The sequence below is a fragment of the Cherax quadricarinatus genome, chromosome 96 (genome assembly GCF_038502225.1).
Source record: "Cherax quadricarinatus isolate ZL_2023a chromosome 96, ASM3850222v1, whole genome shotgun sequence".
NCBI classification, from domain to species: Eukaryota; Metazoa; Arthropoda; class Malacostraca; order Decapoda; family Parastacidae; genus Cherax; species Cherax quadricarinatus.
In genome coordinates this window covers 5,859,922-5,877,933 of record NC_091387.1, presented here as the reverse complement: position 1 = coordinate 5,877,933, position 18,012 = coordinate 5,859,922, and the positions used below count along the sequence as shown (strand labels likewise).

The window sequence follows — 18,012 nt, the reverse complement described above, 5'->3', positions numbered from 1 at the left end:
GGTGTTGAATGCTGCAACAAGAAGGCTGGAGGCAGTGGTGATGTCAAGTCCGAGGGCAATGTGCAGTATGAATATAATGCAGAAAATCTGCAGTTTGGAAATTAGGAGAGGTGCAGGGCTACTAAAAGTAATATCCAGAGAGCTGAGGAGGGGTTGCTGAGGCGATTCGGATATTTAGAGAGGATGGAACAATATAGAACGACTTGGAGAGCATACAAATTTGTAGTGGAAGGAAGGCGGAGGAGGCGTCAGCCTAGAAAAGGTTGGAGGGAGGGAATAAAGGAGGCTTTGTGTGTGTGGGACTTGGACTTCCAGCAAGTGTGTGTGTGCGTGTGTGTGTGTGTGTGTTTTAGATAGGAGCGAGTGGAGACGAGTGGTTTTTATGATTTGACGTGCTGTTGAAGTGTCAGCAAAGTAACATTTATGAAAGGATTCAGGGAAACCGGCAGGCTGGACTTGAGTCCTGGAGATGGGAAGTACAGTGACTGCACTCTGAAGGAGGGAAGCTGATGCTGCAGTCTTTTAACTGTATTGGAGGCACGCCTCTGGCAAGACAGTGATGGAGTGAATGATGATAAAGTTGTTTCTTTTTTTTGGGGGGTCACCCTTCGTCAGCGAGAGACGACCAATGTATTAAAAAATAAGACTTACCATAAGGTTGTCTTCCAGCCATTGGGTTCGGTTGAGAGCTGTCAGTGTTTCGAGAAGAGAGAGAAGGAAATTCTGATAGATCTAGCGGAGGAGGGGCAGAGTCCCCTCCAAAATTGCTATGGAGACCCATCATGCTATTGCCGCCTCCGCTGCCGTACGGTCTACCAACGAAGCCACTTAAGCTTCTGTTCCTGAAATGGAATAAAGAAACTGTTGAGTATGTCACAATACTAAGACAGAAACAATTCACAACTAACCCACAATACCATGACTAACAATTCACTCCTAACTCACAACACCATGACAGCAACAATTCACAACTAACCCACAATACCACAACTAACAATTCACACCTAACCCACAACACCATGACAGCAACAATTCACAACTAACCCACAATATGTACCGGGCCGCAGGGACGTTGACCCCCGGAACTCTATTCTACTGTATTCACCTCTATTAATAATAATTTTCCTCAGAGATTTGTTAAGTTATACCATGAATTAAGGAAAGATCCTGGACTTTACCTTATGAAAGTAGACAAAGCAAATGCAATAGTAATTATGGACAAGGTAGATTATAGTGGAAAAATGAACACGTTATCAGAAAACGGGGGAACTTACATGCCTCTTAAGCCTAACTTTAGACTACAATGGTAATAAACATGGCTACCACGTGTCTTCACCTCCTGCTGACAGCACCATGGGCATACTTAATAATTTCAGTCTGTCAACATAACTCATGTTTTTAAACTCTGGTAACCATTTGTAGCATTTCTATGGATCCTTTCTAACTAATCCAAATGTTTGTTTTAACTGATAAAATGATATAGTCTGGGAGGTGTGAGATAATAATACCAGATTTTTTTTTTTTGTTGACATGTTGGCAGTTTCCCACCGAGGCAGACGGACCCCGAAAAAAAAAAAAAAAAGAAAACACTTTTACCATCATTCACACATAATCACTGTCTTTGCAGAGGTGCTTAGATACGACAGTTTAAATGTCACTCCAAAATAGCCAATATCTCAAACCCTTCCTTTAACCCGTAAACGGTCCAGGCAGATCTACGTTCACATGCGTAGTGCTACAAAAGTAGATCTACGTTTTTTTACACATTTTCAAATATAACAAAAAAAAAAGTAGATCAAAGTTTTTTTTTACACATTTTCAAATGTAAAAAAACAAAAAGATCTACTTTTTTTTCATACTTTCAAATGTTGAAAAAACGTATATATACGTTTGGACCGTTTACGGGTTAAAGATATGGAGTTTAATATACATAAGGTATAAGAACAGAATAAAAAGCGAAAAAGCCATGGGAATATAGCAATTACAAGGGCTGGTTAACAAAGGACACTCTGGTCTCGATTTGCATTTCTTGAACTATAGAATCAGCACGCCTCTGGCAAGACAGTGATGGAATGAGTGATGATGAAAGTGTTTCTTCTTTCTTGGGTCACCATGCCTTGGTGGGAAATGGCTGATGTATTATAAAATTAGACGAGACAATAAGAAACGTTTCCTGAACAATAAAAGTTACAATACCAGGGCTGGAACAATTCACAAATAACCACATTTAGAAGAGGACCCTTATGACAACAGTTTCATTTGTCCCAGAACAATGGGTTATTGGTGAATTTTTGAAAAAAGCTTTTCAGTTCTCACCCGAGGCCTTGCATATGCCGCAGCATCTCGCTGACAGCCCGTTGTTGCGTGGCAGCAGTCGCTTGAATACTGTTCGCCATGAATAGTGAGTTGGTGTTGTGCGATGCTGCCACTGCCGAGGACAGTGCTGCCAGACTGGGACCCCCAGAGCCACCTCCGCCACTGCTCACCAGGTTACCTACGCTCGGACCACTCACGATGCCACGGCTCTCAATGCTTCTCGCAACAGTACCGCCTAAACTCCCCATAATACCTGAAAGGGAAATAGCCTCTTTATTATCAGTGCAAATGTGTATAACTAACTTCTTGTACCATACTTTCGGTCATAGAGATGGAGCTATGACTGTGGTGTCACATCATTAACCCTTAAACCGTCCAAATGTAGATCTACGTTTGTACTGCTAGCGCTTCAAACGTAGATCTACGTTTTATTTTACATGCTTTAAAATGCAAAATAAAACGTAATCTATGCTCGGAGCACTACGAGAGTAAACGTAGATCTACGCTTGGACAGTTGAAGGGTTAAACACAATTTTAAAAACATACATGCACTCACTGATGTCTGAGTCACTAAATCAACTATGCTGATTAAGAATATAAATTTTTTTTGTGCATAGCATTTGCTTATAAATAATAATTTTATTGAATAAATTAAAGGAATTATTCCATTTCATTTGCACAAAACTTTCATATATAACCAATAAGAAAAAACAAACGGATCCTAAGTACAATACAGTATAATAAAGTCACACGTAAGTAGAAAAAGTCATAGTATTAGTAATCACCATAAATATTTTAAAAATGCTTAGCCTATCACCTGTAGGTCTTGGCTGACTGGTCTCTTTGCAACATCCAGCAGAAATCAGTGCAACATCCAGCAGAAATCAGTAAGCATTGTGGGACTCCATTTACCTTTGTAGTAAGTTTCCAATGCTGCAACATCATGGAATCTCTCTCCATGCTCGTCACTCACATCAGACAGGTTGTCAAGACAATAAGACAGATGTGAGTGGAGGAAATGCAGTTTGACTGACATGCTGGAGCCCAGTCATTGGTGACTTTACAGCAGTAGATCTGTCAGTGCCTTGCAGTTGACGTCTCTGTGTTGGCCAAGTACTTCGTTGCAGATGCTCTTTGCCAAACTGTTAACTTCACGTCATTCATTGCCATCTGAAAATCATTGTCAGCCATGAGCTGGCGAATTTGTGGACCTGCAAATACACCTTCCTTACTCTTGGTCTTACTTAGTTTGTGGAACTTTCCTAACAGGTATCTGAATGCTGGATGATCCTCGTCAACCGTCTTGACCAGTTCTTTGACGAGATTGAGTTTTACGTGCAGCGATGGCAACACAATCTCGTCCACTGACTGTGTCTGGAATGACCGAATCACGTAGTGGCCAAAGGTTATGCTGCACTAGGTTGAAATTTAAATTTTATACTCTGCCTTGATTTCAAAAGGTGGGGACAAAGGAAAAATGTACGGCCAAAACTACGTATTCTTAAACCGTGCATATGAAAGGCCTGGTATATGAACTATACATTTAGTAAAAATATTAAAACACGAGATACACACCATGCTCATGGTATCACATGATAAACTATCAACATTTTTCCCCCATGGATACAGTTATGTACTGAATATTCTTGAAGCCCATGCCAGCTGTCTATTGCTGTTTCTGAAGAGATACTTCCTACTATGTGTACCGACTCACTCTTTTTATAGAACATGTGTCCCTATGTTGGTTCCTCCCACCCCCCAAAAAAAATAAATCTTACCATTTTTATTTTACTGTATCACGTTGTAAGTGATATCTCCATCCATCTTCATTTATGGAATCCACGGTCTTGTATTTCAGATTTCTCAAGCAGGATTGATCATGACAGCTGAGATGTGATTTACCTGTGGCTGGTTTTGAGGGTATATCTAATCTTGGAGCCCAGTTTGGGGCCAGGCTTCTCTGACTGGCTGTTCAACCATGATTTTCGCAGGTGGCAGTTTTCTGATCCATACAACCGCTGTACAGAGGAAGTGGTTCAATTAAAGACTTACACTTGTTCCAGCAAGATTTCTAAAATCTGATGGTAGCAGATTAAATAGTTCTGGGCCACGGCAACCCTGCATTTCATTGGGCCCATTTTACACTTCCTCCCATATCACTCCAGGAACACTGGGTCACTATTTGGAAAAGACCCGGGCTGAGACAAGACCGGCGAACCTACCACAGTAATACTCCAGGAACATAAATGAAACATAAATGATTCACACAGTGAAGAATAAAATTTAAGAAGACTTTTTGGCCCAATTTGGACCATTAAATGGTGTATATTATCAGGTAGGGTAGATCTCGTCTTCACTCCAGAAAATACGTAGTAACTTCGAGGCATTTCCAGTAACTTCAATGTTTTATTGACGTTATGCAGGCAGTAAAGAATCTGTACATATTCCAGCTCTGATATCTCTCCCGCTTGGAATGGCACTGTTAGCAGCAAACAATATTTTAGACAAGAGAGCAAAAGTGATCAGAATATGTCACCACTTGCATTATTGCTCAATTTGTAAGTTATCATTATCCACATCATTTTCTGGCATTTGCTTTACTGTGTTCTCTAAATGACACATCCTCCATTATTGTTATACCCAAGTTTGTTTTATGACAGGTTCCTTCTGTATTCTGTGCTTATTTTGGATCTTCATTTTTTCCATTTCCATTATTTCCATTACCCACTGGAAGGTTAATAGTGTATCTCCTTATTTTTCTGTCTCCATTTCCATTATTTCCATTACCCACTGGAAGGTTAATAGTGTATCTCCTTATTTTTCTGTCTCCATTTCCATTATTTCCATTACCCACTGGAAGGTTAATAGTGTATCTCCTTATTTTTCTGTCTCCATTTCCATTATTTCCATTACCCACTGGAAGGTTAATAGTATCTCCTTATTTTTCTGTCGTCTACCGAGGCAACTTTCATGCACCACTCATAAAGGATGAAATGAAGCTATGGCTAGTGTTTTTATCTATATCTACTATGAGGATGAGAAACAGTTAAGGTGCCAGGACTGTGCCCTGTGGTGCTGTGCTTTTTACTTTGCTATATTTTGCTTTATCACTAATCTTTGAGGTCCATTTGTTAAAATTTAATACTGATTTTCCTACTTTTCCAGTTATACCTATTGACATTACTTTGTGGATTATCATCCCATGATCGCATACATCGAACGCCTTAGAAAAGTCAGTGTAGATCACATATATTTTGGTTTTCTTTGAAAGCCTCTGTAATGTTATGATGATCCGATAGTTGTGACAGGCACAGTCTTCCCGCTAAACCCATACCCGGAGGGGGTTTTGGAGGTCAATATCCCCATGGCCCGGTCTGAGACCAGGCCTTGTGGTGGATCAGGGTCTGATCAACCAGTCTGTTACTACTGGTCGCATGCACAGTGACCCGAGTTGCATATTTTTTTTTATTAACACATCAGCCATTTTGCACCGAGGCACGGTGACCCAAAAAAAAGAAAAATTTTCATCATTCATTCAATAAAATTAGTAATTAGTCTTCTCCTCATTCTTTCACAGACTTAAATGATGTGTTGTTGGTGCGTTTGGTCTATAATTCATAGCAGTACTCTACTGCCTCCTCTGTACAGAGGAATGGTCTCCACCTTTAAGGCCTGTGGGATTTAGCCTAGATCCAAGTTTTTTAAAAGAATAAATACAGCCTCTCCTTACTTAGCAACGTACTCGTTTACCGACAATTCGAACTTACGACGGGCTCTCTGACCAGTATGCATACCAAAATAATGTATATTGGAGCCGATTTTCTTCATTCTGTTTATTACAATATACAGTACACTACTGTATAAACATATAAAAATATACCAGAAATGTTATAAATGGTTCAAAGGTAACATTAAAATAATGTAAAAGATGGTTGACACAAACTCACTACCATTATAGTATACTCCTCACTTAGTGACAAATTCGTTTACTGACGAGGTCGTAGGAACGAAACTCTGTTGTTAAGTGAGGAGAGGCTGTACCGAGTGCTCGTGCTAGTGGCATTCAGTGCTTCTTTATACAAAGCTCCAGGAATCAGGCCCAGGAGCTGCATGTGTGGGCAACTTGGCATGTAGTCAGAGATAGGCGATCCTTAGCTTACAATGGGGTAATGTTACAATGAATCCATTGTAAAGTCAAATATGAATACAGTGGACCCCCGCATAACGATTACCTCTGAATGTGACCAATTATGTAAGTGTATTTATGTAAGTGCGTTTGTACGTGTATGTTTGGGGGTCTGAAATGGACTAATCTACTTCACAATATTTCTTATGGGAACAAATTCGGTCAGTACTGGCACCTGAACGTACTTCTGGAGTGAAAAAATATCGTTAACCGGGGGTCCGATGTATATGACATATCGGTAAATAACTAGTGTCTCTGAATAGGTAAATAAGTAACTACCATAACTAACTAATAGTATTTTCAAGTAAATGATTGAATACAAGCTTATCCTATCAATAAATGTACATTACTGTACGATGGTGATATTTCGACTGTACGATGGTGAAAGTCAAAATATTGTAAGTTGAACCATCGTAAAGCAAGGAGCATCTACTTTACCACACCCCTTAGTATAGAGGAGCTTTATAAGAGAGGTGACTGTATTACACCGAAGCAGTGATTATATCACATTGACTAGAGACAAACGGGTAGAAAGTAAAAACTTGCCTAAGGTTTCTCCTGCCCCAGGCCTCACACCAGGAGCCCTTTGGTTGCGCGCTGAACGAGATACCACTGTGCTGCGAGACTGGAACGAGGCCTGCAATTGACCTGAAAATTAACTCCGGCATAATACAAATACATATACAGCGCGTATTTTTGATGTTCCATGTTTCTGTTCATTATGCTCCACTAGCTGTTGATTGTCATGGGGGGGATGGGGGGATGCCTTAATTGAAAGCCAACAAAAATGTGGAACATCGAAAATGTGTGCTTTATATGCAGGGATATTCTACACAGCAAGTCCTTGACTTATGAACACATTGAGGTCCTTCCATACTGTGTATAATAATATAATGATATTATAGACAACAATACAGTAATATTATATACAAAATACAGAAGACTCTCGACATGTTCGTAACTCGCGGACTTACCGCACAAAACACAATGTTTTTACAGAAATAAGTGAGACCTCTTGAAAGCCCATGATTATGCAGAGCATTTAGGGCAAGATTAAGCTTATGCCTACAAGGGCATAGCATTGTACATGAATGTACAATTGGGGTTATATTTTAGAAGATCTCAGAGTAAGTAAGTTTATTCAGGTATACACAAATACAGTTACACAGATTGTCATACATACAGATTGTCATACATATGTGTAGAGAACCTGGGATAACCCAAAGAAGTCAGACAGAGTGACTTATTTCCATTGTGGTCCTTTTCCCTTATTATAATATAAAGGTTATAATATTTTCTTATTATTCTATAATGAAGATAACATCTTATTATCATACTAAAAAGACTATCTACTACACGAGGGTCATTAAGACTATCTACTACACGAGGGTCATTAAGACTATCTACTACACGAGGGTCATTAAGACTATCTACTACATGAGGGTCATTAAGACTATCTACTACATGAGGGTCATTAAGACTATCTACAATACGAGGGTCATTAACCCTTTGAGGGTCCGTCCCGTAGATCTATGGCTTTACGTTCAGGGTCCAAACCGTAGATCTACGTCATGAGCTCAGCTCACTCTGATAAACTGTGACTGGTACATTTGGGCCTAGATATGAGAGAATACATCTATGTGGTATGTGTGCACCACATAAAACAGATCCTGCAGCACACTGTGTATAATGAGAGAAAAAACTGAAATCATGATTTTTCGATTAAAACAGTGACTTTGCAGTGTTTTATCGTATGTTTTTATAGTTCTATTTGTGATTTCTTGGTCTCATTTGATAGAATGGAAGACATATTACAGAAATAGAGATGATTTTGATTGGTTTTAGCAATGGAAATGGCTTGAAACTGAGCTCCAAGTAGCAGAAATGTTAAATTTTTGCCGATATTCAAGAGTAAACAAACGGCCTCACATGTCTAATACGCGCCAGCATTCACAAATATGGTGATGATATTTATACAATTATTACAGTATTGCATAACAGTAAATCTTCTATTTTTTGGTGTGAATAAAAATTCATTATGTGAATAAAAAATGAAAATGGAGTTTATTTGTAAAGCCTCAAAACATAACTAATGAACAGAGGAAATGTTAGTTTAGTTCCAGGAATATCTACATTGTTTATTCTGGACCCTATTTTGAAATTGGAATATTTTGAACTTTGTGTTAAATTGGCCAAATTAACAATTTCCGATCACTTTAATTTGTAGTTGAAACAGTTGACTTGGCGATTTCTTGTGCTCAATCGATAGAATAGAAGTAATACTAGTGAAATAGCTAAGAATTTGGTTGACTGGAATAATGTAATTGGCCTAAAATGGGAGTCCAAGTCGGCAAAATCGCCAATTCGTAAATATCGCTGACACATCAAAATTCGCGAGAGCATAATTTCGGCAATTTTCCATCAAATTTCGTACTTTTTGTTTTATTACCTTCACAAAAAGATTCTCTACCATTTCATAATAAAAATAACAAATTTTTTTTTTTGAAAATTCTTGGACACTGGGGCACCACTTCAGATTTGGGCCTTGGACCCTGAAGGGGTTAAGACTATCTACTACACGAGGGTTATTACTAGGAATAAGGTAAAATTTACACGTATGTTAGCTAGAAAATAAAAAATCATTCCCCTCCCTTTCTGTAGCTACATTCATCAGACACCTTTTGGCAGTCTTCTTGAACTGGTTCATGCTATGACTGGCTTTGACATGTGCGGGCTGTCTGTTCCATTCCTTTATTGCTGTACAATAAAAGGTGTTTGAAGCCTGGCCACTGACTGTGGCTACTACAAAGTTGTGCTCTCTCCCCCTAGTACTATGATTATTCTCTCCCCCTAGTACTATGATTGTTCTCTCCCCCTAGTACTATGATTGTTCTCTCCCCCTAGTACTATGATTGTTCTCTCCCCCTAGTACTATGATTGTTGTCTCCCCATAGTACTATGATTGTTCTCTCCCCCTAGTACTATGATTGTTGTCTCCCCCTAGTACTATGATTGCTTTGGTTCCCAACCTTGACAAAATTGACAGCGAGATATTCTGGACACTGTTTGTGAGCAATTTTATAAACATGATTTAGCTTCAGTTGTTTTACTCTGTCTTCAACATTCAGCATATCCAACTGCTGTAATTCATCCTGGCCTACATGTTCTCTTAAACTCGCAAGTTTTTCTCTCTTTTTTACCAGGTTAGGCGAAACGGGGAAAAAGAATATCAGAAATGAGGTCGGGGAATGAATACATAACTTAATGCAATTAAACAAATTCCTCATCAGGAATAAGATTTCTGTTAAATCTATGAAATATTACAGCCCGCAGCATAAATTTATACAATGGTTCCAAAGGTGCAGAGATGTTTTAGGCATAACAATGGTACATCATATAAATTTAACCTAGGATAACCTTCCCCATAACACATCCCTCAACAGTCATGAACGATGCGAAATGCATGGCTTGGTTGGCACTGCACTTGCCTAGCACACAGTGTTCGAAGTTCAATCCCCAGCCCGCTGGAAATGTTACATGTGTCACCTTACACCTGCTGTCACTGTTCACCTAGCAGAAAGTAGGTACCTGGGCATTAGTGGACTGGTGTGGGTGACATCCTGGGGGACAAAATTAACCTAAGTTACAGGAAATGCTCTACATAACCAGGGACTTTCTATATAGTATGTCATTGGTGTCAGCTATGGTCTGTATAAGTTGTATCTTGTACTGGTAGAAATATACATTATTATTATTATGATTATGATGATTACAATTATGTACTATGATAATTATCATTATTACTGTTGTTATTATTGCTATTATTATTATTAACATTATTATTATTAAATGCCCCTAACACAAAGGATGGAGAAGTATTTTAATAAAATTATAGCCATTTAGTCAATTTAAAGATATTTATTATTTTTTTTTATGATTAACACATCAGCCGTTTCCCACCAAGGCAGGGTGGCCCGAAAAAGAAAAACTTTCATCATCATTCACTCCATCACTGTCTTGCAAGAGGTGCTTTACACTACAGTTATAAAACTGGAACATTAACACCCGTCCTTCAGAGTGCAGGCATTGTACTTCCCATCTCCAGGACTCAAGTCCAGCCTGCCGGTTTCCCTGAATCCCTTCATAAATGTTACTTTGCTCACACTCCAACAGCACGTCAAGTGTTAAAAACCATTTGTCTCCATTCACTCCTATCAAATACGCTCAGGCATGCCTGCTGGAAGTCCAAGCCCCTCGGACACAAAACCTCCTTTACCCCCTCCCTCCAACCTTTCCTAGGCCAACCCCTACCCCGCCTTCCCTCCACTACAGATTTATACACTCTCGAAATCATTCTGTTTCATTCCATTCTCTCTACATGTCCAAACCAGCTCAACAACCCATCCTCAGCCCTCTGGATAATAGTTTTGGTAATCCTGCACCTCCTCCTAATTTCTAAACTACAAATTCTCTGCATTATATTCACATCACATATTGCCCTCAGACACGACATCTCCACTGCCTCCAGCCTCCACCACTGCCTCCAGCCTCCACCACTGCCTACAGCCTCCACCACTGCCTCCAGCCTCCACCACTGCCTACAGCCTCCACCACTGCCTACAGCCTCCACCACTGCCTACAGCCTCCACCACTGCCTCCAGCCTCCACCACTGCCTCCAGCCTCCACCACTGCCTCCAGTCTTCTCCTTGTTGCAACATTCACAACCCATGCTTCACACCCATGTAAGAGTGTTGGTATAACTATACTCTCATACATTCCTTTCTTTGTTTCCACAAACAAAGTTCTTTGTCTCCACAGACTCCTAAGTGCACCACTCACCTTCTTCATCTCATCAATTCTATGATTCACCTCATCTTTCTTAGACCCATCTGCTGACACGTCCACGCCTAAATATCTGAATACATTCACCTCCTCCATACTCTCTCTCCCTCCAATCTGATATCCAATCTTTTGTCACCTAATCTTTTTATCCTCATCACCTTGCTCTTTCCTGTATTCACTTTTAATTTTCTTCTTTTACACACCCTACCAAATTCATCCACCAACCTCTGCAACTTCTCTTCGGAATCTTCCAAAAGTACAGTGTCATCAGCAAAGAGCAACTGAGACAACTCCCACTTTGTGTTAGATTCTTTATCTTTTAACTCCACGCCTCTTGCCAACACCTGAGCATTCACTTCTCTTACAACTCCATCTATAAATATATTGAACTACCATGGTGACATCACACATCCTTGTCTAAGGCCTACGTTTACTGGGATATAATCTCCCTGTCGCCTACATACTCTAACCTGAGCCTCACTATCCTCGTAAAAACTTTTCACCGCTTTCAATAACTTATCTCCTATACCATACATTTGCAACATCTGCCACATTGCCCCCTATCCACCCTGTCATACGCCTTTTCCAAATCCTTAAATGCCACAAATACCTCTTTACCCTTATCTAAATACTGTTCACCTATATGTGTCACTGCAAACACTTGGTCTACATACCCAAATCCCTTCCTAAAGCCGCCTTGTTCATCGCTATCCTACTCTCCGTCTTACTCTTAATTCTTTCAATAATAACTCTACCATACACTTTACCAGTTAGACTTATTCCCCTATAATTTTTACACTCTATCCCCTTTACCTTTATACAATGGAACTATGCATGCTCGCTGCCAGTCCCTAGGTACCTTGCCCTCTTCCATACATTTAATAAAAACACTAACCACTCCAAAACTATATCTAGAGGGAGATAAAGTTCAGATTTTTTTTTTTTTTAATTTGGCACAGTCAAAGTTAGTCATGATTTTTTTTTTTTTTACCTCTGGGAGGCCCATACTAGTTTTGCACTCTCCATGAATTTGGTACTTTTCTGGAGTAGAATGAAAGGGGGTAAAGCAGCTGGGATTGATATATCTGTCCAAACAGATCTATGTTCACATGCGTAGTGCTCCAAAAAGTAGATTTACGTATTTTTTACATATTTTCAAATATAACAAAAAAAAAAAAAAAAACATAAATCAAAGTTTTTTTTTACACATTTTCAAATGTAAAAAAAAAAAAAAAAAAAGATTACATTTTTTTGCATAATTTCAAATGTTGAAAAAACGTATATATACGTTTGGACAGTTTAATAAGGGTTAACATTTCTCTCTCTATCCCATCAATCCCAGCTGCTTTACCCCCTTTCATTCTACTCCAGAAAAGTACCAAATTCATGGAGAGTGCAAAACTAGTATGGGCCCCCCAGAGGTAAAAAAAAAGAAAAAAAAACATGACTAACTTTGGCTGTGCCAAATTTAAAAAAAAAAAAATTCTGAACTTCATCTCCCTCGAGAAAAACGTTCTGAATTTATCTCCCTCGAGAAAAACATTCTGAATTTATCTCCCTCGAGAAAAACGTTCTGAATTTATCTCCCTCGAGAAAAACGTTCTGAATTTATCTCCCTCGAGAAAAACGTTCTGAATTTATCTCCCTCGAGAAAAAAGTTCTGAATTTATCTCCCTCGAGAAAAAAGTTCTGAATTTATCTCCCTCGAGAAAAAAGTTCTGAATTTATCTCCCTCGAGAAAAACGTTCTGAATTTATCTCCCTCGAGAAAAACGTTCTGAATTTATCTCCCTCGAGAAAAACGTTCTGAATTTATCTCCCTCGAGAAAAACGTTCTGAATTTATCTCCCTCGAGAAAAACGTTCTGAATTTATCTCCCTCGAGAAAAACGTTCTGAATTTATCTCCCTCGAGAAAAACGTTCTGAATTTATCTCCCTCGAGAAAAACGTTCTGAATTTATCTCCCTCGAGAAAAACGTTCTGAATTTATCTCCCTCGAGAAAAACGTTCTGAATTTATCTCCCTCGAGAAAAAAGTTCTGAATTTATCTCCCTCGAGAAAAAAGTTCTGAATTTATCTCCCTCGAGAAAAAAGTTCTGAATTTATCTCCCTCGAGAAAAAAGTTCTGAATTTATCTCCCTCGAGAAAAAAGTTCTGAATTTATCTCCCTCGAGAAAAAAGTTCTGAATTTATCTCCCTCGAGAAAAAAGTTCTGAATTTATCTCAATCGAGAAAAAAGTTCTGAATTTATCTCAATCGAGAAAAAAGTTCTGAATTTATCTCCCTCGAGAAAAAAGTTCTGAATTTATCTCCCTCGAGAAAAAAGTTCTGAATTTATCTCCCTCGAGAAAAAAGTTCTGAATTTATCTCAATCGAGAAAAAAGTTCTGAATTTATCTCAATCGAGAAAAAAGTTCTGAATTTATCTCCCTCGAGAAAAAAGTTCTGAATTTATCTCAATCGAGAAAAAAAGTTCTGAACTCTATTTCCCTCGAAAAAATCTGAACTTTATCTCCCTCAAGAAAAAAAAATTTCTGAACTATCTTCGTCAAAAAAAAAAAAAAAAGTGCATCGCGAAAAAAAAAATTATAAACAAAAATCAATGCTTGCAAAAAATTCCTGGAGAGCACTAAACCTGTAGGAGGGTTGCAGCCCCCTGGGGGGAAACAGTAGTAGAAAATCAGGTTGACTCTTAAGGTCAGATCTAATTCCTGGGATCACGAGCCCCTGACAAGTGTGAAGGACCATTCCTTGAGGGTTAGTGGTCCCAGAGATCACTAACAGTGGTCCCAGAGATCACTAACAGTGGTCCCAGACCACTAACAGTGGTCTAGGTGCTCCCAGAAACCACTAACAGGAGTCCCAGAGACCATTAACTGGTCTAGGTGAAAGAGACCACTAACAGCGGTCTAGGTGGCGAAAGACCACTAAGTGTTCTAGGAGTCCCAGAAACCACTAAGTGGCCCCAGAAACCACTAAGTGGCCCCAGAGACCACTAAGTACCCCAGAAACCACTAAGTGGCCCCAGAGACCACTAAGTGGCCCCAGAGACCACTAAGTGGCCCCAGAGACCACTAAGTGGCCCCAGAGACCACTAAGTGGCCCAGAGACCACTAAGTACCCCAGAAACCACTAAGTGCCCCAGAGACCACTAAGTGGCCCCAGAGACCACTAAGTGGCCCTAGAGACCACTAAGTACCCCAGAAACCACTAAGTGGCCCCAGAGACCACTAAGTGGCCCCAGAGACCACTAAGTGGCCCCAGAGACCACTAAGTGGCCCAGAGACCACTAAGTACCCCAGAAACCACTAAGTGCCCCAGAGACCACTAAGTGGCCCCACAGACCACTAAGTGGCCCTAGAGACCACTAAGTACCCCAGAAACTACTAAGTACCCCAGAAACCACTAAGTGGCCCAGAGACCACTAAGTACCCCAGAGACCACTAAGTGGCCCCAGAGACCACTAAGTGGCCCTAGAGACCACTAAGTACCCCAGAAACTACTAAGTACCCCAGAAACCACTAAGTGGCCCAGAGACCACTAAGTACCCCAGAGACCACTAAGTGGCCCCAGAGACCACTAAGTGGCCCCAGAGACCACTAAGTACCACAGAGACCACTAAGTACCCCAGAGACCACTAAGTACCCCAGAAACCACTAAGTGGCCCCAGAAACCACTAAGTACCACAGAGACCACTAAGTGGCCCAGAGACCACTAAGTGGCCCAGAGACCACTAAGTGGCCCCAGAGACCACTAAGTGGCCCCAGAGACCACTAAGTACTCCAGAAACCACTAAGTACCCCAGAAACCACTAAGTGGCCCCAGAAACCACTAAGTACCACAGAGACCACTAAGTACTCCAGAGACCACTAAGTGGCCCAGAGACCACTAAGTGGCCCCTGAGACCACTAAGTGGCCCCAGAGACCACTAAGTACCACAGAGACCACTAAGTATTCCAGAGACCACTAAGTAGCCCAGAGACCACTAAGTGGCCCCTGAGACCACTAAGTGGCCCCAGAGACCACTAAGTACTACAGAGACCACTAAGTACTCCAGAGACCACTAAGTACCCCAAAGACCACTAAGTACTCCAGAGACCACTAAGTACTCCAGAGACCACTATGTACCCGAGAGACCACTAAGTACCAAAGAGACCACTAAGTACCCCAGAGACCACTAAGTGGCTCCAGAGATCATTAAGTGACCCCAAAGACCACTAAGTGGCCCCAGAGACCACTACGTGGCCCCAGATACCACTAAGTGTCCCCAGAGACCACTAAGTGGCCCCAGAGACCACTAAGTGGCCCCAGGGACCACTAAGTGGCCCCAGAGACCACTAAATGGCCCCAGAGACCACTAAGTACTCCAGAGACCACTAAGTACCACAGAGACCACTAAGTGGCCCCAAAGACCACTAAGTGGCCCCAGACCACTACGTGGCCCCAGACCACTAAGTGTCCCCAGAGACCACTAAGTGGCCCCAGAGACCACTAAGTGGCCCCAGAGACCACTAAGTACCCCAGAGACCACTAAGTACCCCAGAGACCACTAAGTGGCCCAAGAGACCACTAAGCACCCCAGAGACCACTAAGTGGCCCCAGAGACCACTAAGTGGCCCCAGAGACCACTAAGTGGCCCCAGAGACCACTAAATGGCCCCAGAGACCACTAAGTGGCCCCAGAGACCACTAAGTGACCCCAGAGACCACTAAGTGGCCCCAGAGACCACTAAGTGGCCCCAGAAACCACTAAGTGGCCCCAGAGACCACTAAGTGACCCCAGAGACCACTAAGTGACCCCAGGGACCACTAAGTGGCCCCAGAAACCACTAAGTGGCCCCAGAAACCACTAAGTTGCCCCAGAGACCACTAAGTGACCCCAGGGACCACTAAGTGGCCCCAGAAACCACTAAGTGGCCCCAGGGACCACTAAGTGGCCCCAGAGACCACTAAATGGACCCAGAGACCACTAAGTGGCCCCAGAGACCACTAAGTGGCCCCAGGGACCACTAAGTGGCCCCAGAAACCACTAAGTGAACCCAGAGACCACTAAGTGGCCCCAGAAACCACTAAGTGGCCCCAGGGACCACTAAGTGGCCCCAGAAACCACTAAGTGGACCCAGAGACCACTAAGTGGCCCCAGAAACCACTAAGTGGCCCCAGAGACCACTAAGTGGACCCAGAGACCACTAAGTGGCCCCAGGGACCACTAAGTGGACCCAGGGACCACTAAGTGGACCCAGGGACCACTAAGTGAACCCAGAGACCACTAAGTGGACCCAGGGACCACTAAGTGGACCCAGGGACCACTAAGTGGACCCAGAGACCACTAAGTGGCCCCAGAGACCACTAAGTGGCCCCAGGGACCACTAAGTGGCCCCAGGGACCACTAAGTGGCCCCAGAAACCACCACCACCACTAATCACCCACCAACATTCACCCCTTTACCACCCCCCAGGGGAGCCACTTACGAGCCTCGGATCAAACCAGTCATGGGCCCTGTTACCCATACTCTCAAGTGGCACCTCCACTTGCTCCAGCAGACCCTCAAGTGGATATATCCAAGACAATAAAGTGGAGGGTAATAATGGTGCAGCTTACACTGTCAGTCCCAGATCAACAAAGACAGTGCTGCCACCTGTACCTGGTTGGTCCAACCTCCAAACCCGCCAGTTTTAAAGGTTTTTTGGGGGGTTTTCGGGTTTTTTTGGGGGGTTTTTGAGTTTGTAAGTGGGGGGTTTGGGTGTAGGTGGTGGTGTGTTGAGGGGTAGTTGTTGTTTGTTAGGTTAATTGGGTAGGATAATCAGGAAATGTTGGGTAAAGTGGGTTAGTTCAATTGGGGTTCTTGACTTACTTTCATTAAGTTTGTAAGTATTTAAGTTTGTAAGTGGGTTTTTAAGCTTGTAAGTGGGGGGTTTGGGTGTAGGTGGTGGTGTGTGGATGGGTAGTTGTTGTTTGTTAGGTTAATTGGGTAGGATAATCAGGAAATGTTGGGTAAAGTGGGTTAGTTCAATTGGGGTTCTTGACTTACTCTCATTAAGTTTGTAAGTATTTAAGTTTGTAAGTGGGTTTTTAAGCTTGTAAGTGGGGGTTTGGGTGTAGGTGGTGGTGTGTGGAGGGGTAGTTGTTGTTTGTTAGTTTAATTTGGTAGGATAATCCGGAAATGATGGGTAAAGTGGGTTAGTTCCATTGGGATTCTTGACTTACTTTCATTAAGTTTGTAAGTATTTAAGTTTGTAAGTGGGTTTTTAAGCTTGTAAGTGGGGGGTTTGGGTGTAGGTGGTGGTGTGTGGAGCGGTAGTTGTTGTTTGTTAGGTTAATTGGGTAGGATAATCCGGAAATGTTGGGTAAAGTGGGTTAGTTCCATTGGGATTCTTGACTTACTTTCATTAAGTTTGTAAGTATTTAAGTTTGTAAGTGGGGGTTTGGGTGTAGGTGGTGGTGTGTGGAGGGGTAGTTGTTGTTTGTTAGGTTAATTTGGTAGGATAATCAGGAAATGTTAGGTAAAGTGGGATAGTTCCATTGGGGTCCTGGACTTATTTTCATTAAGTTTGTAAGTGGGGTTTTAAGTGGGTGTTTAAGTTTGTAAGTGAGGGGGTTACGGTGTAGGTAAGTTAGTGAGTTATCTTAGTACTAGTACACATAAGTAAGGTCCTCATTTGTTGTGTAA

At 41.6% G+C, this 18,012-nt stretch overlaps 1 protein-coding gene across 4 annotated transcripts in view; it reads right to left on the bottom strand.

Annotated features, from left to right (window-relative positions):
• Nucleotides 1-16,986, bottom strand: part of LOC128701751 (CCR4-NOT transcription complex subunit 2) — a 45,930-nt gene extending 28,944 nt beyond the window's left edge. For 2 of the 4 annotated variants that reach the window (XM_053795661.2, XM_053795663.2), the window contains exons 1-4: nucleotides 16,814-16,950; nucleotides 7,049-7,139; nucleotides 2,317-2,569; nucleotides 652-842 (exon numbers count right to left, since the gene is read on the bottom strand). In XM_053795661.2, the coding sequence (XP_053651636.1) occupies nucleotides 652-842; nucleotides 2,317-2,569; nucleotides 7,049-7,139; nucleotides 16,814-16,852 (574 nt within the window). In that variant the 5' untranslated portion in view covers nucleotides 16,853-16,950. Of the gene's footprint in view, nucleotides 1-651; nucleotides 843-2,316; nucleotides 2,570-3,228; nucleotides 3,487-7,048; nucleotides 7,140-16,813 lie in introns of all 4 variants that reach the window. The other 2 variants (XM_070105047.1, XM_053795664.2) reach the window with 2 other exon arrangements.
• Nucleotides 16,987-18,012: the final 1,026 nt, after the last annotated feature.